Source organism: Daktulosphaira vitifoliae, unplaced genomic scaffold (assembly GCF_025091365.1).
Source record: "Daktulosphaira vitifoliae isolate Bord-2020 unplaced genomic scaffold, ASM2509136v1 Scaffold_2, whole genome shotgun sequence".
NCBI lineage: Eukaryota > Metazoa > Arthropoda > Insecta > Hemiptera > Phylloxeridae > Daktulosphaira > Daktulosphaira vitifoliae.
In genome coordinates, this window is record NW_026099573.1 from 35,353,740 (window position 1) to 35,376,049 (window position 22,310).

At 26.7% G+C, this 22,310-nt stretch overlaps 2 protein-coding genes across 3 annotated transcripts; both read right to left on the reverse strand.

The window, feature by feature from the left end:
• Positions 1–1,304: 1,304 nt before the first annotated feature.
• Positions 1,305–5,822, reverse strand: LOC126898195 (cathepsin B-like cysteine proteinase 6). The gene is made up of 6 exons (XM_050672136.1): positions 5,757–5,822; positions 5,482–5,706; positions 2,842–3,060; positions 2,309–2,456; positions 2,110–2,229; positions 1,305–1,576 (listed from the first exon to the last, which is right to left on the reverse strand). Exons 1-6 carry the CDS (start codon positions 5,820–5,822, stop codon positions 1,305–1,307), a joined length of 1,050 nt encoding a protein of 349 aa, XP_050528093.1.
• Positions 5,823–12,234: 6,412 nt separating this feature from the next.
• On the reverse strand, positions 12,235–14,971 carry LOC126899817 (uncharacterized). Of its 2 annotated transcripts, none has more exons than XM_050675040.1 (2): positions 14,507–14,971; positions 12,235–13,303 (listed from the first exon to the last, which is right to left on the reverse strand). In XM_050675040.1, the coding sequence occupies exons 1-2, from the start codon at positions 14,803–14,805 to the stop codon at positions 12,421–12,423; spliced, it is 1,182 nt and encodes a 393-aa protein (XP_050530997.1). In that variant the 5' UTR covers positions 14,806–14,971; the 3' UTR covers positions 12,235–12,420. The 2 variants fall into 2 exon arrangements, with proteins under 2 accessions (XP_050530997.1, XP_050530998.1); XM_050675041.1 differs by lacking the exon at positions 14,507–14,971 and adding an exon at positions 13,525–13,668.
• Between the last annotated feature and the right edge of the window lie 7,339 nt (positions 14,972–22,310).

The following is a 22,310-nucleotide window of genomic DNA, read 5'->3' on the forward strand; positions in this document are numbered from 1 at the left end:
CTTAGAATATGCTTATATATATAAATATAAATGTAAATAAAAAGAAAATAAATAAACACCAATATTTTATATGTGTTAGAATATTTATATCACCAAAAGTATTCGACCGAAAATAAGATGTATAATATTTTCAGTAATTACGAACGAGGGTAAAAATAGTGCAGATTTCATATAGAATTGTAACTAAGAATGAAACATAAACTCACGCACATTCACTTTTTGTATCTTGGTTGAGTATTCCAGAGAGCCGTAGAGATGCATAGATAGAATGGCAAGGCGTCCCAGTATCCGCTAGAGGGATGTTCAGAAATCGTACATAACCACCGCAAGAGAACCACTGTAAGAGAACCAAGCGCAGAGGAACCATCCGAATTTGGGGAAAAATGGCCTTTTTATAGCCCGCAAAACTGGTTTAGCGATCTCTGGTGAGATTCTTGAAATATTTTTTGCTGTATTTTATTGGTTAATGTGATAGAATCTTTAACGTGGGCATTTTATGGAATACGTAAGAGGGAGGTTAAATCTTGTGTAAGGGTATTATTTTATTACCCATCTTATCCACTGGGGAATACTGATTTGGTGATATATTTTATTTAATATAAGTATTAATTATTACATGTATTAAAATATGATACTACATAATCATACATTACATATCATAGCTTGGAACACCAATTGGCTAGTACAGCGTAAACATGAACTCAAAGACTTCTTAAGTAATGAGAACATTGACAAAACTTTTATTTCAGAAATACATTTCACACCATGGACTTTTTTTTTAAATATTTCTCGTAAATTTTTAAAATTATTTAATTATAAAAATGATATTTATTACATTATTATTATTATAGCCCATAAGATATTAAATATTAAAAAAAAAATTAATTAAAAATATTAACTAGATCAAAAATTATTTAAGTTGTCAGTGAGTGCTGGGCCATTCTATATAGTTTACTCTATAAATACAAAAAAAATATTGACTTTTGACAAAAAAACCACTTTTGTTATAATAGACAGATATTAAATAATTTATTTTTTAATTTTTAGCCTATTATTGTCACGTGAAAATTTTTATAGAGTTTATGTGATCATTACTTAAATTGGAGTCTTAAATTTAATAAAACATACAAGTAAGATTTAGATAACATTTTCTAAAAATTAATGATAACAAAAATGTTTCTTAGTTCTTTTGGTTAAATTACTCATAATATGACATCTCTAGGTTAACAGTGAAATTTTGTTAAAAAATTAAAATTTTCACTAGATGCCCCTATGGTATTTTTCTTTTGTGCTTTCCTGAACACTTATACTAAAAGTATTGCTAAGTAAAAATATAGTATTATTATTTTGCAAGTTGTTGGTTGAATAGCTTTTCCAACAATTGGAGAAATTATAGCATAACCAAATTCTGTATTATCAGATCCATCTCTTGGTATTCGAAAAGTTCCATTTTCTCCCCAAAGGTAACCAAATGAATTGATCAACAACCAATATTTATGACCATTGTCAGTTCCCCAACCAATTAATTTAACTGCATGATCACCTTCGAATTCTCCTACTATATGAGTGTAAATTCCTAATAAGATGTTCATTATTAGGTTTTGGTTTATTTTATTAATACAATATAATTTTAAACATAAAATGAAAATATTACTTTTTGTAAATTATAAATTATTTTAATAAATTATTAATTTAATTATAAATTTTAATTGAATACATAAATAAATTGTTATTAATTATAATAGGTGATCAAGTTTCATAATTATGTACTTTATTTTATGATTAGGGACGGTTCTAAAAATTTTCNTTCATAATTATGTACTTTATTTTATGATTAGGGACGGTTCTAAAAATTTTCTATGAGGCATGGAGTAGCTAATCTTTTTTTTTTTTTGGGCGACAATCAATTAATGTTTTTATAATTTAATAAATTGTTTTGTTTCAAAACTATTTTGCAATATGAATAACACACCCTATTGGGAGTAATTCAGCGCCCTTGCACTTACCACCTCGTTATATCTGCCCCGAGTGGTATAAATGCATTTAAAACTATTTATTTGTTTTAGACTATAATTTCATAAAATAAAAATATCTATACTGTAGTTTTACCTGTCGTATAAACTCTAAAGTCCTCATACATGTGCATGGACACTTGAAGTGGTCCATATTCCATTAAATCTTTCATTATTTCACTGGGGTGTTTGCGCGGCAATGATAAATAATCTATCACTGAATTTAATTAAAAAAATAATTTTATTTAGTTTATGCAACGCTTCCTTAAAAAAAGTAAATGTGAGAATTTCTTTACCATATGTTTTAATAAATTCTGCTTTTATTATTTCATCATTTACTTTGTGAGACCTACATGTCTTCTCCATACATTCTGGAATCAACGAGGTTTCTGTTGAACATTCAAATGTCCTTTGACACGGTGGGGTCATAAAAGGTTGACAACCCTTATTAGAATTTTATAAAAAATTAAATGATATGTTTTCATATTTTTGATATTTTTAAAAGTATATCAATTTTGATTTTGATTAATTTATAATTGTAATTTTAAGACTTATAATGACCTCATGAAATAAAATAATAAAAATATTTTTAGTGATGGTTATTAAATGACAGCCTAAAAAGTTTCCACTAATTTCTTAAAATTAATACTATCAATAGATTTGGTTTGAATCATTTTTATTATAATGATTTTAAATGATCTCTGTTAGATATACTAGTCCCAATTATGCCACGGCCCCACTTTGCCATGAATTCGATTGTGCTGGTTTTTAATTAAGGATAATTTATTTCAACATTTTTTTTACTTGACTTTTACTCCAGTTATCTAAAATTATCATTTATACTAATTACCAAATTTGATTTGTATGGACCTCCAGTTACAATTCCTTTATGTTTAACAAATTCCCATGCACTTCGGATATTACCGCCATTACAACCACAACAATGTTTACAACAACTTATTAAATAATGAGCTGACATTGAATGTTTTATTTTATATTCAGATGCTATGCATTGTCGATCTGATAAAACAGAAGCAATTGCAACAGCCTAAACACATTTATGAAGATATTATTTATAAAAAATTAAGTCAGGACAACAAATAACAAACATTTTTTGTTAACAATTATTATAAAATGTCTTAATAGAATTTTAATACTAATTCAGAATCTGGCCTCAAATTTTTTCTATCACATTTAGTTTTATGTTAATTACTAGTCAGTAATTAAGTGATAATTTACAGTAAAATCATTATAAAAAGATATAAATTTTTTTATAAATTTTGTAAAATTATTTCATTATGCCAAATTTAGGACTGATCCATCAAGTTTAACTAATTTTTTTGGAACTTTAACGTTGAGTTTGGGTGTCGTATAAAAAAAATCTGAACTTTTATGTATAACTTTTATTAGTTTGAAATAAAATTGGTAAACTTTAACTGAGAAATATATAATTTTGTGAGGATTTAAAAAGGATTGACTTTGTACATTTTAAGTAAAGTAAAAAATTGCTGTTAATTCAAAAAATACGAAAAATCTCAAAAATAGTTTAAAAAAACTGAAAAACACACTTTTAAAGCATATCGAACTAAAAAGTTAAAAATAATTTCAAAAAAAAAAATAACCCAGCACAGTAGGGTCGTGGCATAGTTGGGTTCAGTATAGATGATATCTGAAATGATTAAAATCACTATCATAAAAAACGCTTCGATGCAAATCTGTAGTTAGTGTTTAATATAAAAAAAAAATTTGTTAAAATAGCATATTTTTGAATTCGGTAGCCATTTGGGCATAGAAGATAGGTCGTCGGGAAAAATTATTTTTTTTTATTTTCAAAAATTAAGTTGAAAAAGTTATTTTTTGTAAAAAAGTTACTATTTTAAATCCCCCCAGTGAGTTAAGTGTTAGTGTTAGATTTAATAAGTGTTAGATTTTCAAAAAAAATTATATCAAATGAAAGGGAAATATCTAAGGTTTCAATACGAAAAAATATTATTTTTAATTGTTCATTTTTGAAAAAGTTATGGCAGTTTTAAGTACAAAAAACATCCCGATAAAAGGTGATTTTTATCGCAAACATTACATTTTTTTTTAATTTTCGACAGACATTTGCACATAGAAGATAAGATGTCGGGACAAATTTTTTTTTTTTATTTGATAGTATATAACATAACCATTGATTTGATATATGTTTAAAGGACGCAGTATTTCCGAAACATTTTCAAAAGTTCAGTTGAAAAAGTTCTATTTTTTATACAATGTTTCAAGTTTTGAACGCCCCGTATATAAGGGGAAATTGTTTAATTTTAATAAAAAGTATGTCAAATGAAAGATGCACTTATAATGTATTTTAAAAAAAAAATTTGTGCTGATATATACATTTTTCAAAATGTTATAGCATTTTTAAGTTGAAATTTTAAAATCGAAAATCGAAAATTTTAACAAAAAATAGTGTTTTTTTAACTATGGTAGCCGTTTAAATGTAGAAGATAAAGTGTCGGGACAAATTTTTTTTTTTTCATTTTATAGTACATAAAATAAGCTTTAATTTGATATATGTTTGAAGGACGCAGTATTTCCGGAACATTTTCAAAAATTAAGTTGAAAAAGTTAATTTTTGTAAAAAAGTTGCCATTTTAAATCCCCCCCAATGAGCAGGTTAAGTGATAGATTTTCAAAAAAATGATATCAAATGAAAGGTAGATATCTAAGGTTTTAGTATAAAAAAAAAATTATGTTGATTTGTTGATTTTTTAAAAAGTTATGGAAGTTTTAAGAAAAAAAAGTGAAAAAATTTCGAAAATTAGCGATTTTTAAATTTGTAATTTTTTTGGATATTTTCCCCATTTTCGGGGAACGAGGGAATTTTTTTCAATTTTTAAGGGTAATGTCTTCAACTAGATACGATTTGTGATCTTTTGACGTACTTTTGAAAGAAATCGGTCAAGTGAGAGCTGAAAAAAAGTGGCAACAGACATAAAAAAAAACATAGTAAAATTAATACCTTCTCAGCTTCGCATCGAAGCTAAAATAAGCTTAAAACAATAATGAACGAAAAATACTAATATTATTGTGAAAAAAAGGGTGAGAACATTTGTGTCATATTTTTCGTATATTGAGCGCCCAACGCTTTTTTTCACAATAATACTAGTATTTTTTGTTCATTATTGTTTTAAGCTTATTTTTTAAATTATTAGTAATTGACCTTTTTAGCTTCGATGTGAAGCTGAGAAGGTATTTTTACTATGATGTGTTTTTTTGCTTTATATTTACTCAAAATAATATAGTAAATATTTTTTAAATTATTTATTTTACTGTATAATTATTACTTAATTTTTTATTAGTAATTATCTTAAAAACTACATGCGACAGAAAAAAATTGAGGCTAATTTCGAAAATTAACATCAAAACTCCATAGGTAATCATAGTAATATATAAACAAGAAAACGGATGTTGTCCAGTGTTAACATACCCATCCGCACTTGCATTTTCCGTTATTAAAAACTTTTTTTATACTTGGACATTTGTCAGTGGAGTTACTATTTATTGAACTCCATTTAACCCTTGCATCAAATTGTACTGGTATTTCATACGAAAGTTTGAAAAAACCAAATAGTTTTTTTATTTTGGAATCAATTTCTGTTGTATTTTTTGGTATTATGTTGAATTGATATACTTTATTTGGATATGAGCCTGCCTATGGATTTAAATTACTTTTTTATTCAATTAAATTAAATTTTTATTTACCTGCCATGTAGTATTAGGTGTACTGTTTATAATTTCGATCAATTCTTTTTCTCTATTTGCAGTCATAGCTATAGATAGATTAATAAGTGCTAGTAAACCATATATACGCAATGGTTCATAATTCTATTAAAAACAGAGTATATTTTATTTATATTGATATGAATAAAGAAATATGACATGCTATTCTACATTTTCTCTGTCGATTTTAAGTAGAAGTTTCATTTTTATTGAGAATTCAAAATAACATTTCATAAATAGTTAAATAATAATTATTCCATCTTTAATTTTATATCTTGAAATTGAGAAACTCGTTTATTTTTGATACAAACAATTTATAATATGTAGCAATAAAATATTTCTATTATAATGTTTGCCATTATTTAAAAGCGAATATCTAAATATATATTTTAACAACACTGTAAAGTATTCAGTATATTTAAACATAAATAAATATTTTGTTTTATATATATGTTGCTTAAGTAACTAAATATCCAAAATTATATTTTAGCTACTTATAAGTTATGGACAAGACATATTTAATATCTGATATAGTAAGACACTATATCAGATATCTTATGACTGATATTCCACGCAATAGGGTAGTTTGCTTCAGTTAAAGGTATAGATTTTTGATAGATAATGCAGTTCCTGATAAATATGACGTTATAATTATTGTAATATTGCAGAATTTATACTAGTTTGTTTTTACAAATCTAAATCGGTTAGTGGTGTGTACATTAGATATAAGGTATTTTTGATAGTAGTGTATGGGATAACCTCTATCAATCAACCGGTTCGATATCTGTTATCCTATTATCATCAGTTGACCATACACTGTGCTTCTGTACCAATATTCTTGTACTTACCCTCAATTAACTTATTCAAAGTTGGCACCACCACCACCGGCCACTACACGATGATATGACTACGCGATTCTTCTCAGCTATACTACCGAGACGACAAGTTGTTTGTCTATATGTTTTTTTTTATGGCAAAAACCACGTTCTGTTTTTAGTTTTTTTTGTCCTCCGTTTTTTTTTTCTTAAAAATAAAACGTTGAGTTGATCAGCTACCACTTTTGTTCCTTAATTGTGTCAACGAACCAGGCTGTTATTTTTTTTGTTCTCAGTTTTTTTTTGAAAAACAAAAACGTCGAGACATGATGGGCTGAGTAGTCAGTCGTGGCCTGCGATGGGCCATTAAATTTGTTGCCGTGTATCCTCAAGAGGTCATAAATCAAGCAACAACAAGTATATATAAAATCCCCATTAATACTCCTTCATTATGTTGTGTACGTAGCACCTTTTCTTTTTTTTCTTCTTTTTCACCTTTCTTTTTTATGAATATACATTTATACAGAGTGTTCAGTAAGTCAAGAAACGGGTTTCTATTGTTCTCATTGTTACAAACAATGAACACCCTGTATAACTTTTAAGTAATTAAATTAGTGATCAATAGGCCTCTTTGTCACATTTAACGAGGGGTTGTTTTTTTATTGCCTAGTATGGATGGGTAACCTGCCGTGAAGCATTACTTCCCCTTTGTGAACATTGTTTTTTGATTCAATCAACATTATAATGTTATATATATACAGAGTGATTTTTTATCATAACCCACTCAATTACTTACAGAATAATAATAATTAAAAAATTTTTTTTTATTACTATCTTTAGTTACACATTATTCTTGAATTATTAACTATGTAATACTTTTTAAGTTCATCCCTCATGCCTGGTAAGGGTGTCAACTTTGTTTTTTTAAATGGTAACACGTATTTTTAATTTAATAAAATGTTTGAGTTCTTAATTTAATAGTAAATGGCATTTGAATTTTTAATACAACTCTATTCGTTTATTAGATATAAACATTTAAAGTTTCAAATTTTTGAGTTAATAAACATGTATAATACACAAGGGAGTACAAATACAGGTAGCTAATTAGTTTCCTATGACATCAATATTCGCAGGTACACAGCATTGTTATTATCAATGATAGTAAGGTACATTGTTGTGAGTTTATAAATACACTAACTGACAATACAAAAAGTATATCTATTGATAGTCACAATTGATAATAAACAATCCGTGACTGTGATAGCAATATCATAAAAAACCAATTAGCTACCTGTATTTGTAATCCCTTAATGTACCTTACTATCATTGATAATAACAATGCTGTGTACCTGCGAATATTGATGTCATAGGAAACTAATTAGCTACCTGTATTTGTACTCCCTTGTGTATTATACATGTTTATTAACTCAAAAATTTGAAACTTTAAATGTTTATATCTAATAAACGAATAGAGTTGTATTAAAAATTCAAATGCCATTTACTATTAAATTAAGAACTCAAACATTTTATTAAATTAAAAATACGTGTTACCATTTAAAAAAACAAAGTTGACACCCTCACCAGGCATAAGGGATGAACTTAAAAAGTATTACATAGTTAATAATTCAAGAATAATGTGTAACTAAAGATAGTAATAAAAAAAAATGTTTAAATTATTATTATTCTGTAAGTAATTGAGTGGGTTATGATAAAAAAATCACCCTGTATACAGGGTGTTCAGTAAATAAGGAAACGAATTTCTATTGTACTCATTGTTTGTAACAATTTAACTGTTTCCTAACTTACTGAACACTCTGTATATATATAATACACAATCAATGATAAACAACTATTAGATATTAATAAAACAACATATTATACATAACATATACAATATATTCATCGTCTTCTATGAACTTCATCAACTTCATCAAGCCATCAACTTCCTTCACGCTTCCACGTAAACCGGGTATATTATCTTGTCCTTAACAATAGTGTTAAACATGAAATCGTACACTTTTTTTTTAAACATTATACATTTTAATACATATTTATTATTTTTCATAATTTTATTAATAATTTTATTTTATGGTTCGACCTAATGCATTCTAAATGGCGGCGACAGCTGGAGAACTCATGTTTGGTTGTAAAAAAAGGTTGATAACATAACTACCAGCAGTTTTATATGGTAACGTGGTTAATTCAATTTATTATCTTTTATCAGTGATAGTGACTGAAGATAAAAATTCACAGACTACCGAGACTGCTGTTAACAAAAGGTTAGTATTAAATTTTCATAAAATGAATGCACCCGTAGAAAATGTGTATTAATTCAATTCTACAGAATGAACTTACTTTTATAAACTAACTAATTAACTTTATTTGAATCATAATTGGCTTTGGGTAGTACCAAAACTGAATGTATTATCACTAAGTAGACAGAGAAGTCGAATTCAGATTGGCCATAGTCTTAAAAATTTCTAAATATTTTAGTTTTATGATTGATTGTCAAATCATAAAGAAATAAGAATACGAGTTAATAGTACTAAGTTGTTCCTTTTGATATTTTAGTTTAGAAAAATGAGTACAAATTAAATTATTAGAACTTAAAGCATTATATGGAGAATCGTCTGAAATAATAAATTAATGTTGTTTCAATTCTTTAACTAAACTAAGTATTGTATCTAAATGTATAGGATTATTTGCAGATAACATCAACATCAATTTTGGCTTCAATTTTATCATCAATTTTATTCAAAAAATTAAACAATTCATGTTCTACGTCTACTGTAGGTTCTAGATATGTGACACATATTCTAATTAATTGCGTTTAAAATTCGACTTATGTTTTACCTAGTGTAATTAAAGTAATTGCAAATTTTTTTTAATTTGTTGTACTACGACACTCCTAAATTAATGGTTGACGTTAATAGCTTATACAAGGATCATGCGGATCAATAATAATACTTAAACTAAAATAAAATCCATAACCTATACATGATTAATGTATATATAATAATGAAATTGTGGCCATATGAGATAAGGAATACAAAATACTCTCTCTGGTGTTTGGGTATTGAATAATGTATTAGCCTGACACAGTATAAAGGTGTTTTTAATAAAATAAATTATGTAACACCGTTAAGTAGTCGTTTAACTTTTATTTTCACTTATATATAATATTACAAAAACTGATGGCAGTGAGGTGCGAAATACAAAAAATCGACAATGCACTGATGAAAAGATCACACGGCACGTACGGCGGATGTAAGTCACAGATTAACTGGTTTACATAGTCGCCGACGTGTCTCGCGGTGCTGAACCCCCCTGACCTGTCCTATCTACCGACCGCCGGATAAGACAAACTTGTGTTATCGTCAACACTAATGAGTGCGACGGTGGACAGCTGATAATCACGACCGGATAACGTGCTAATTCACGGTAAATGAATAGTGCGCTATTACGGGCCGTGTCAAGCCGATCTGCCTCCTTCATGAATCATATGACATAATAATTGTCCATAATAATTCAGCTTTATTTCATCAAACTATTTTAAATGTTGAAGGTAACAAAATATGTTCTACTGAAACAGCATTAGTATATTTCAAACTCATTGATACTCTAACACATGGAGGAAACGAAATATTATTACCAACCAAAGTAAGAGAATCATTATCCAAACTTCAATAGAATTTTCATTTCGAATTAAAAACTTTTATAATAGTTGTATAAACTATTTGAATAATTGGTCAACCTATTTGAGCGATTTTAAGTTATTCTCTTGGTTTGGTTTGCAAGAAGCAATTATATGGAAATCAGTATAACTTTCTAGCGATATTTTTAAAAACTCAATTTCTGAAAAACTGAATAAAGACCTACTTTTTAATGAAATAGATCAGTTAAAAATATTTTTGAATTCAAAAAAGATGTCTCAAGAAAATAATACATCAATTGAAGGGAGTTGGCTAAAATTTTTCAATTATATAAAAAAATAAAGAGATATCAGTAAAAACCTAAAAATAGTGTGCCAATTTGTTTTAAGTCTTCCTAGTACAAGTACACCGATAAAAAGACTGATTTCACATATCAAAAAATATTGAACATCCGAAAAATGCTAATTATATGTTTCAATATTGAAGTCAGCAATGTTGGTTTTACGAACTCTGATGAAAACTGTAACGCAATGTTTAAAACTTTAAAATCGGACACTCTTATTAAAAGTCATTCTTGGATCTCAAAAATACATTTCATTTTTATTATTTTTAAATTTTAAATATAATCATCATGAAGGACACATGTTTTTTTTTTTTTATTAAAATTCCATGTTTATGTAATAAATATATAATATGATATTAAGTTTTGCATTTATTTAAATTTTACACATGGTATTACCTTTGAAAACTAATTTAAATATTTATACTTAAGTTTAAGTTTACTTAAATTTTAAGTATTGTCATCTTAAAGATACAAATAAAACTAGTTAACATAATTTCAAATAATTAGTTTTTATTGTTGATAATATAAAAAAATTATAGATAAAAAAGAAACAAGTTATATAGATGGAGATGACCTATAGCTGTTAATAAGTATGGTATGGGCAAAATGGTTAGAAAAGTACACACATTGGTCAATTATGATAAATTATATAATATATATATATATTTATATTAATATATTTATTAATTATTTATTTAATATATTTTATGTGAAATTATATATATATATATATATCTTTTAATTTTTATAATTTTGTAAAATTAATATTATTATGACTATTACACTCCAGAAAAAAATGATTAATTAATTAATTACTATATATATATATAGTGTTGCGACTAATGTCGTAAGCACTAATGAAAATAAAAGACGACACCAATTCGATTATTATCAGAAAAGGCAGTAGCGCCGTTAATTGACTTTTTTAAACAACACAGAAGACAAAAATGTTTAGGTTTTCTTTTACATGCACATAAATATGACACTATTAGGCTGGTGCCACACGAGCGTACAAAATGCGTTGGTACGCACGTACTTTTTGACGCGCGTCGTAGAATTACATTATCGCTTACAGGAGTGGTCACACGAGCAACGTGCGCTAAAAATAACGCGCGTTCGCACGGACGTCAATTTCTTATCGACGTATTTTTTCTGGAACGCACGTCAAGAATTATCAACGCGCGTTTAGAATTATATACATTTAAATATACGTCGACACACGTTCTCACAATGTACGGACATATTGAAGTAATTACTACCACCTGAAATTCCTTACATTACGTTTGTACTGAAATTTTCGTATTATTTCGTAATTAAATTATTTTTTTTTTTTTAAATGTCAAGTATCANATTATTTCGTAATTAAATTATTTTTTTTTTTTAAAATGTCAAGTATCAACAACGAATTGTTAATTAGTGAGGTCCAAAAATATGAAGTCTTGTGGAATACAGCTGATGAAGACTATAAAGATAAACTTAAAAAGAATGGGGCATGGATAAAAGTAGCGTCGTCTTTAATTAATTCATTCATAGATGAAAACGAAGCACAACAAAAAATAATATGTAAGTGTTTTTTTATTATATATAATGTAATGATAATGTACATTTTAAGTAAACAAATATTTTCTATCAACTTTTTANATGTACATTTTAAGTAAACAAATATTTTCTATCAACATTTGAACGATGCATAATTAAATTAAAAATTAAATGTTTATTTTTGTTTCTTATAAATTACATGCAAGGTAAAAATGTTTTAAATATTTTTATTATTTATAAGATTTTATTTACTAATATTTAATTAATATGATAAGTTTTTATACTAATTAAAATAATTAGATTTTTTCAAACTGCCATGGCAATTTTCCTTCGTCACTCATAAAATAATGAGATAGAGCATCACGAATCAAATTTGTATTTCGATTTATTCCTGAATTATCTAAAACATCAAATTCTTCAAAGCCATTTATAGTTAGTGTATCATCCAAACTAAATCCGTCCCGATCGCGAACGAAATTGTGTAATACACAACAACTTTTTACGATATCGACAGCAAAATCTACTTTTACATCAATAGGCCTGTGGAATATACGCCATTTATTTGAAAGTATACCGAATGTACACTCCACATATCGTCTAGCACGTGTCAAGCGATAATTAAAAATTTTTTTTCGATTTGGCAAATGAGTACCGGAGTATGGCCGAAGCAAATGCGTGTTTAAACCAAAAGCTTCATCACCAACAAAAGCATAAGGTATAGGAATATTTATTCCTGGTACTTGTGACGATGTAGGAATATTTAAATTATTTCTCTCCAAATTCTTCCAAAGCACCGAATTTCTAAAAATAGTGGAATCAGAATCTTTCCCATATGACCCGACGTCGACATAAATGAATTTATAATTTGCATCAGCGACAGCCATAAGCCCAATTGAAAAAAAGTGTTTATAGTTCATAAACAAAGAGCCACTTCTCTCCGGTTTTACAACACGGATGTGTTTACCGTCCACAGCGCCCAAGCAGTTGGGAAAATTTGATCTGATTTTAAATTCCTCTGAAATTTTGAGCCACATATTTTCATCTGGTATAGGAATGCATACCTCTTTTAAATTTTTCCAAATACTTAGGCAAACTGTTCTTACAACTTGACTTGCAGTGGATCTACCTATCCGAAAATTGTAATGCAGTTCTTGAAAACTGCAGCCGGAAGCTAGGTATCTGTTAAAATTAAAAAACTATAAAACTAAATATTACAAACATAACTTTTATATAGACTGGTAAAATTTACACTTTTTTGAACATTAAAGCTTTGCTGAGAATCGTTTAATTAAAGTAATAATTTATCATTTCTATAAAATTATTCATTTAAAATAAAAACAAATATTTGAAATTTTAAATAAATTTTTTCCAGTATTAGACATAATGAGTAGATGGCGTACAATTCGTGACAATTATGTTCGTAGTTTAAGAAAACAAGCAGAATGCAATAAGTCTGGCAGTGGTAGAAAAAAAATTCAACGTTACATTTTTGAAGAACAGCTCTCATTTTTAAAAAAAGTTAGAGAACTTCGTCCCACTACTAGTAGTATTCAATCAGATTTAAATGATGAAGATGGTGATGCAACGCAATTGTCAGATGCTACAGCTACAGCAGATGAAAGTTTAACAAATGATCATATAAATAATACAGGAAAAACTGTTTTAACACCTCCACCTATTAAAAAAAAGAAAATTAACTTAGAAGAAAAACTTGCTTTGTTTTTGGACTCCAGACAACAAAGTAATAATGAACCAAGCCGAGATACTGATGATGAGGACCTAAACTTCTATAAGTCAACATTGCCATTAGTTAAGATGCTAAACATGGAACANTTGCCATTAGTTAAGATGCTAAACATGAAACAAAAATACAATTCCGAATTCAACTTATGCAGCTTCTACAACGTATAAAGCTAACCAATAACGCACCTCCATATTTCCAACCACCTGGTACAATTTTCAACCCTTATTCTAGTGTACCGATATCTACTTTAAATCATAGTTATAACACATCTATGCCTGTGTATCCGTCTACAATACAACACCCTCCGATGTACAACCATGACGAATTGACACAAACAAGTACAGCTCGAACACTTTCACCATTATCATCAAACAATTCTGATACTGGATATTTTAGTCAGTTTTCTCCAGACGAACAAAACTTAACATCAAATACGTCAACAAGTACTATGTAAATTTGAAATAATACACAAGGTAATGTATAATTTTAATTTTCTTGCACAAATAGCATAATAAAAGGTTTATTTTTTTTTTTAATTTTTCACTAAATATAAATTTGATAAATGCTAATATATTTAATGTAATTATATATAATAAAATTTTATAACTATTTATTTTGTGTATTTTATTATTAATTACCTCAAAGTAACTGCCAACATCTCTTCTGCTGGTATCGCAGATCTCATAACTGTATCTTGACGCATTATATTTGTTTTAATATTATTAAACAGCTCGTCAAATGTGCTTGGAGACATGCGAAAATAATTAAAAAATTTTGCATTGTCTGCTCTTAGCAAGTTATACAGATTGTAAAATGCACCATTTAATAATCGTTCACTATTTATTTGATGAACCCACCATTTTCGATTCACCCGTTTTTTTTTTCGTAATACTCGTATAGCGGAGTATACAAAAATCGCGGTATCCAAATTGTCCATCTTGTAGGATGCTAAATTAACAACCGACGTTCTATTTTACGTTCGTGTGACTAGGGTAGTGACGTCCGTTATAACTTAACGTCCGTTGCAATGTCCGTTCTTTCAACGCTCGTGTGACCGTGGCCTTACAGTTTATTCCGCATATAATAACAATACATATAATATAAGACAGAAATGAATCCGAAGATGATGATGACGTCGGCGTGCGGTATCACAAAGGTAACTCATTGTATATTTGCGGCGAGTCGTAGATGGACGTGCGGCATTTGCTGGACTTTGTACCGTGGCGTATCGCACGCGGTATTAGTCAGACAAACAACCATATGTACGTAGTAGGGCGACGGCTGATAAAGGTGTCACGGGTCGAGAACGCCGCGGGACCGTGTCAATAGTATACAGGGTGTTCAGTAAGTCAGGAAACGGGTTTCTATTGTTCTCATTGTTTGTAACAATGAGAACAATAGAAACCCGTTTCCTGACTTACTGAACACCCTGTATACTTGAACACATTTTTATTAATGTTTTGTTTTTATTTAATTTTTGTGTTAGTGGAATATGTCGCGAAGAAATATTTATTTCATCGATTCTATTAATAATCAAATAACTGGGAGCAAATTATCGTCAATCAAAGACTGTAATTGCTGTAGCACCTGGAGTAGAGCAATTTCTTGCTGTTCCTATTCTTACTTCTTCTATGGGATTGGAATTTACATCTGCAGTGTATGACACATTGCAAGAATGGAACTCTCTTGATAAAATCCAAGAAATAGTTGTTGATACTACAGCTTCCAATACATGCAGATTAAATAGAACAAAAGTTAAACCGGAATCTTTTACTATAGCAAGTCATCATATTTTTGAAGTCGTATTTCAAGGTGTATTTTCTGAAACTAAATTAACTGTTATGTCTGGTTTAATTATAAATTTAAATAATATCAATTAAATTAATATGATATAGATAAGAGTAGTTATTGTATCTGTATAACAGATAATACGATACAGTATGATGTAGTTTGTAAGGTTTTGTCATTCGCAGAAGATAAAATCAAAGACGATTTCCCTCGAAATGACTATAAAGAGTTATTAGAGCTAATAATTATTATTTTAGCATGTACATAACTAAATGGAATTCAGTTCTAGCAACCAGGAGTATATCACTATGTAAGATGGATGGCAAAAGCCATCTATTGTTTAAAAATTTACATATTTAGGCATAAATTTAAACTTATAACGAAAGTTCTGCTTTAAAAGACGTATGCTGTTTTATTATTAATGTTACATACAACAATGGTTTACCTGCACAAATATTATTGAAACTACTTCAAATTATATTAATTTTTTAAAAAAATTTATACTTTATAAGCAAAGCGCAAGAAAGAGTAGACATAGCCATAACAAATTTTTGCAATCATTTGTGATTCTTTAGTGAAAAATATATGGGTATGCTTTATTTGATGAAAAGCTTCTATAGTTTGGACAAAGCTGGAATTAGGAAAGGCAAGTAATCTTCTCAAGACTTGAAAATACCACCCAAAAAAAAGAAAACTAATACTTGTACTCCACCAGAGCTCAGATATGATGGTATTGATCATTATCCATTGAAAAAGAAAACTGGAAAAGCATCTCGCTGCTATAAGATACATTGTAGATCGAGAACAAGATATACATGTGTATGTGTATGTGCTCTATGTCCAGAATGTATGAAAGCATTTCACACCAAATTATATAAAAATTGACTACAGTATATATTTTATTTGTTTAATACTTTTAAAACTTATATTCAGTTAAAATACTGAAGTTATCAGAAGTCTGAAATTTAAAAAAAATACCTAGTCTTATTTATAATTTTTTAAATATTATTTGTTTATTATTATTCAAAATTGATCTTTTAAAATTTGTTTTATTATGTATATTTTATGAAGTTAATTTTATGATTTATAATTTATGAAGTTTTTCTAAAAGTTTATGTTTGTTATTATTTTTTTTTAATACTGAATAAAGTATGTTTGATAAAATTAAATAATATGAATATTTTTTTCAAATATTGCACGATGGTATCATATGATACCATATACTAAAACCTTATTTTAAGTTGGTCAAAATCAAAAAAAAATTTTTTATTTTCCCTAATATCATAAGGTAATTAACAATCTGATTTGCAATTTAAATATTTTATTTTTAAGGAAAAAAAATCTCGTGCATGAAAAGGTTAAACCATTGTAGTAAAACCATGTTTAAATCCATATGCGTACAATTTTGAAGTTTTTTAACTGATAATATTCGTTTTGAAACATTTGTTCTATTTTGTCTCGAGTTTTCTATGAGTTAGAAATTGTGGAGTGACCTACACCTAATTCATTAGCTACGATGGAATTTTTTTCACCCTTTTTTAAACGAAAAATTACATTTGATTTTTCTACAATAATTGTAAATTTACAATTATTGTAAATTGCCTTCGTTTACTCATATTATATAGATTGAACAATCAAACACAATTTACAGTTTATCGTAGCATAAAAAAAATATTAGTGAATTTTGAGCGTCCTAGATCAACCTATTCACGTGCCTCAAAGTGGTTGAAATTTTATAAAAAGATGTAGGAATTTAGTTTTTTGTATATATTTTTTTAAGTATTATAAATAGAAAAAATTCCACAAAATGAATAATGTAGTTAACAATAATATAGAGAGAAAAGGTTATCATGGATTGTTCAATGTCTAACTAATAAAAACTGTTTAATTTTATTTTTTATGAAAACAGAATTTTTTGATCTTTAACGTTTATCTCTATATACTGAGTGTTCAATAAATTCGGAAACACCGATTACAATTNACATTACTTTAGTAAAATTTGAGATCATAGTTTTTAAACAATTACAAATTTAAAAAAGAAAACACGAGCAAAAGTGTTCTTCTACCACCAACATAAATCAGGAGGGAAAGAAAGTATGCCCCCCCTGAACTATGTTGGTGGTAGCGTGGACACTAATTAGACATTGGGTGATGGTACGATATCTGGCCGCATCGACGTTACGTAACGAGCTTCTAAGAACAGCGCCCCATCTCGCCTATCTCGAAAAACGCGTTACGAACACCGCTGCGACGAGATTCGAACCACCTACCAGAAAACTTAGAAATTGGTATTTTACCCAATGCCGCTAGTGCCCACGGTGAAGTCATGAAGCAAAAATGTACTTATTTAAAAGACACAGATTGAAGAGTTATATGACTTGTTATCAATAACATTATAATAGATGGCATACAATAGCTCTTATCTTTTTTTTAAAAAGAAAAATCAATGACATAACCTCATCTAATAATAAATGCTAGGTTTAACCTATTCTGTACTAATATATTCTATTATTTTCATTCATTTCAAACTATCGTTTTGATGTTTACTTAACTAAATTAAAAAGAAACTATTTTATAATAAGTTTATTTCAACAACTTTAATATTTCTTGTATTATAAGTTTTAACCAAACTACAAAAATACAATTTCTACATAATGAAATGTTATGTTTTTGATAAAATACACTGAAATACATTCTAATATTAATAAGTAAGTACTCTTAAAAATGTTAATTTATGTCAAAAAAATCCTTTTTATAAGAGAATGAAATATAATTGTTATAGTGCAAAGAAGAAATAAAGATTTACAAGCAATTTGTTGATATATTCAATTTAAGTAAATTTAAGTATTGGTTGGTGCATACTGAAGTTATACTAGAAATATTTTAACTTCAATTGCTTATGACATTGAAATTCAACAATGAAATACTGTGATAAACTAATAATGATTAGCTCAAAACATGTATCTAATCTACTTATTACTCAAATGATGTTTCCAAAACTAATTTATTNTGATGTTTCCAAAACTAATTTATCAAAATAACCAAGCAAATAAGTTTGAATATTATAAAATATAGTAAAGATTATAAGTTAAATTCTGAATATTTCATTATACAAATTATTTAAAAAATAAGTCTGACTACATTTTTATTTATTATAATATTTTGTTGTTTTATTAAAACATGAATAAAATATTCAGAGTTTAAAAAATTATTTAAAAAAAAATTGCACATATAGTTGGCTGTTGGTTTGTATTTTTATAGATTAATTATCATTTAAAGTTTTCATGCTAAAACATTGTATAGTTTCATACTTGGTAACCATAACAATTAATGTAACATTCATTTTTGATTTTGATATACGTTTAGAAATACTTAACCAAAAATAGTTAATTCAAATAAAAATAATAATTAAATTTTCATATTATAAATTGGAGTTTACCCCATCACTTCAATTTAAAATATGTCAATTTAAATTTAATTAATTTAGTTTGTTTTGTTGATATTATTATTGAAAAAAATGAATTTTTGACCGTAAATACATTTATTATAATATGTCTCTTTTAAAGAGAATTTGTTTTTTATTTTGAATGTAATTATGTAAAAACTAAATATTTAATTTAAATAATTTAACCATATTTTTATAATATATCTGTATTTAATTAATTCATTGAAACAATTTTTCTAGTAAATTAATAATAGAATAATAAATTTTTATTCATTGGAAAATTAAAATTATAAGTATTATTATTTTGAGTATGAAATATACAAATAAAATGTTTTCTATTTTGTATTATTGCATATGTCAGTTATAAAATGTTTACAATTAATTATTATTATAGTAAATATATTTTATGTTTTATTAATTGACTTTTGATATGATTTATTTATTAATCTAACAAATGAATTATGTAATTTAAATATATATTCTTTTTGAATTTTTTCTATTTTATCTTTCAATATTTTTTCATATGTATTTAAAAAATAATGTGTTATTTTGGGTTTTTTAACTCCAATAAGCAACAGATTTTTTATAACATGTATTTGAAAAACATTGGTAAATTTATGCATAATATTTGTAATTATTATTATGAATAAAAATATCAATAAAAAAAAAATTCTTTAGATCCTCTTTAACTAAGTTTTATTATATTAAAAAATGATAATCATTGTTCATTGTATAAGGTTAGTAACTTTTTAAATATATTTTGAAATATCATCAATATATTAACAGGCTATTTATTTCAATTGTATATTTTCTTAAATATCTTACTGACCAATTTTGTTTCCACAGAAATACTAATTTTTTATTATGCAATTAAAAATGGCGAGAAATTTGTTTATTTCTTAAATTGATGAATCGTGCGTTCTACTTAAAATATAAGTGAGTAAACCTAATGTACTATAATAAGATATACAAGCAACTGGACGAAAAAAATATATATAAATAAATATTGCATACTTAGTAACTTTGAAAGTAATAATATCAACATTCTAAGTCAAGTACTAAATTAATTACATAATGAATTATTTATGTAGAAAAGTAGTGGTTAATCCAGTAACATATGTCCGGTGTAAGGAAGAGTATGTGATATTTTTCCTAACACGACAACCTCATAATATTATGTTTGTTAAAAAGAAATTAAACCACAGGAATTAAAAACTCTATAAAAAATGTAGCACAACATGACAATAGTACAATAGTTATTATAAATAATAATTTCTCAAATTGATTAATTTTTACAGAAAATTATAAAGAATTAAAAAAATTAAAAGTCAACTTGAAAATATCTGACACAGAACCTTTAAATTTTTATGCCGCAAAATGATAAAGACGTGTTAAAATCATTTTGACAAATAACAATATACAATTGGGTTATTGACTAAAATATTTAATTTGATAACACACATGTTTTTCAACAACTATCTACTTTCACTTGTAAACGTGAAAAAAATGCAATCGTAAATCATATTTTTATTGATATTTAATAATTCCATTGATAAGGTACAATATCAATTTAACAATATTTATTGATCGTTTCATGCTCAAGTACGATCATTAAGATAAATCAAGCAACAATAATCAGGCAATTTATGATTATTATGTCTACGGAATTACACATTGATTAGTTTTTACTGTGGAAAAATGTGCTTCCAAACTCAAAATTGATGCTTTTAAACAACAAAATCACAAAAATGACTTATCCAATTTTAAAATTTTAAAAGTATTTTTATTTTAAATAAAATTTTTTAACGGAAAATTTAAAAAAAAGTAATGGTTGCCATTTAAATTTCTTAAGTTAGGGTAGATTTCTACCCTTTTGCATTAGATTTGAACTTAAATTTTAATCGTAAAAGATGCATTTAATTATTCAATTAGCCTCTAAAAAAAAAATTATTAAAAAAATCAATAGCGGCTCTAAAAAATCGGTGTTTCCGAACTTATTGAACATCCTCCTGTATATTGCATCTAAGAAAATATTTTCAATAAAATATGTATAATAAAAAAGATAACAACGTAATTTTTTTGTAGTACTATAAAGGTGTGATTCCTATGCACGCGTCTAGAAACGCGCGGCCGACGCGGCACGATTTTAATTTTCATTTATTTAGCCGCGCGATCTAATATTGATTCCTATGTACGCGTCAGGAGAGCGCGGCCAACATTATACATAAATAATTAGGCACGTACACGCATTTATATCAATACTTCTGTTTAGTTAAGTTATACTTGTGTGTTATAAAATTTTATTATTATTATTAGTTTAAATATGTACAACAAGTAGAAGAAGAACAAGCTATTGTAAAATACGTTCTATCAAGAAATAAAAAAGAAGTGCATGAAATGTACTTGGCCAGGGAAACTGAAAGATTTTTTAGTGTCCTTATTGAAAAACATTTATAGCGAGACGAAACCAAATTTAGAGAATTTTTTAGACTAAGCTGGGATCAATTTAATTATATATTGAACCTAGTTGAGGATGACATAAGAACCAACCCTAGCATCAAAATTAGAAAACCGATTACTGCTCCTGAAAAGCTAGCAGTCACGCTCAGGTAATGTAACAAAATATGTTTACAGTATAATTTTATATAGAGAACTTATATAGATATTTTTAATAAAATGAAAAACCCAGATCTATACAAATATTAAACTTTTTGATAAGTAAATACGTATTTCGTGTACATCTTCAGTATAAACGTAGACTGAGTCTCGACTTAGTTATGTACAGAAGAAACACACATAGTGAACAAAATACGTATTTACTTATCAAAAATTCAATCATTTTATAGATGTGGGTTTTTCATTTTATGTTTATATTATAATTTATATTTTATAGTAAGTACCTATGTACTTAATATTAATTTTTTAATAATGTGTATAAAAACATTTTCATTGGTAATAAACAATGTTGAACTTCTCGTTTAATACAAAATTAACAATGCAAAACATAACATAACAACAAAACATAGGAACTTTTAAAAATGCCAATACATTATCACAAAAATTATTAAAAATAAACATACTTGATAAAATCAAACATAGTTTTTAAATTGTAAAGGTATAATAAAACAAACAATTTATAATAACTTTTTCGGACCCCGAATATTATTGCTGTGATAAGATATTTAAAAAAAAAAATTCAACTTTTAATA

Bases quoted from the DNA above. Each gene is read 5' to 3' on its own strand.
- LOC126898195 (XM_050672136.1), bottom strand. From the start codon at position 5,822: ATGACTGCAAATAGAGAAAAAGAATTGATCGAAATTATAAACAGTACA. The intron at 3,061-5,481 runs GTATGTTAACAC...AAATGTGTTTAG, and splicing joins GAAAATGCAAGTGCGGATGG to GCTGTTGCAATTGCTTCTGT. The intron at 2,457-2,841 runs TTTAGATAACTG...AATTCTAATAAG, and splicing joins TAATTAGTATAAATGATAAT to GGTTGTCAACCTTTTATGAC.
- LOC126899817 (XM_050675040.1), bottom strand. From the start codon at position 14,805: ATGGACAATTTGGATACCGCGATTTTTGTATACTCCGCTATACGAGTA. The intron at 13,304-14,506 runs GTAATTAATAAT...TAATTTTAACAG, and splicing joins ATGTTGGCAGTTACTTTGAG to ATACCTAGCTTCCGGCTGCA.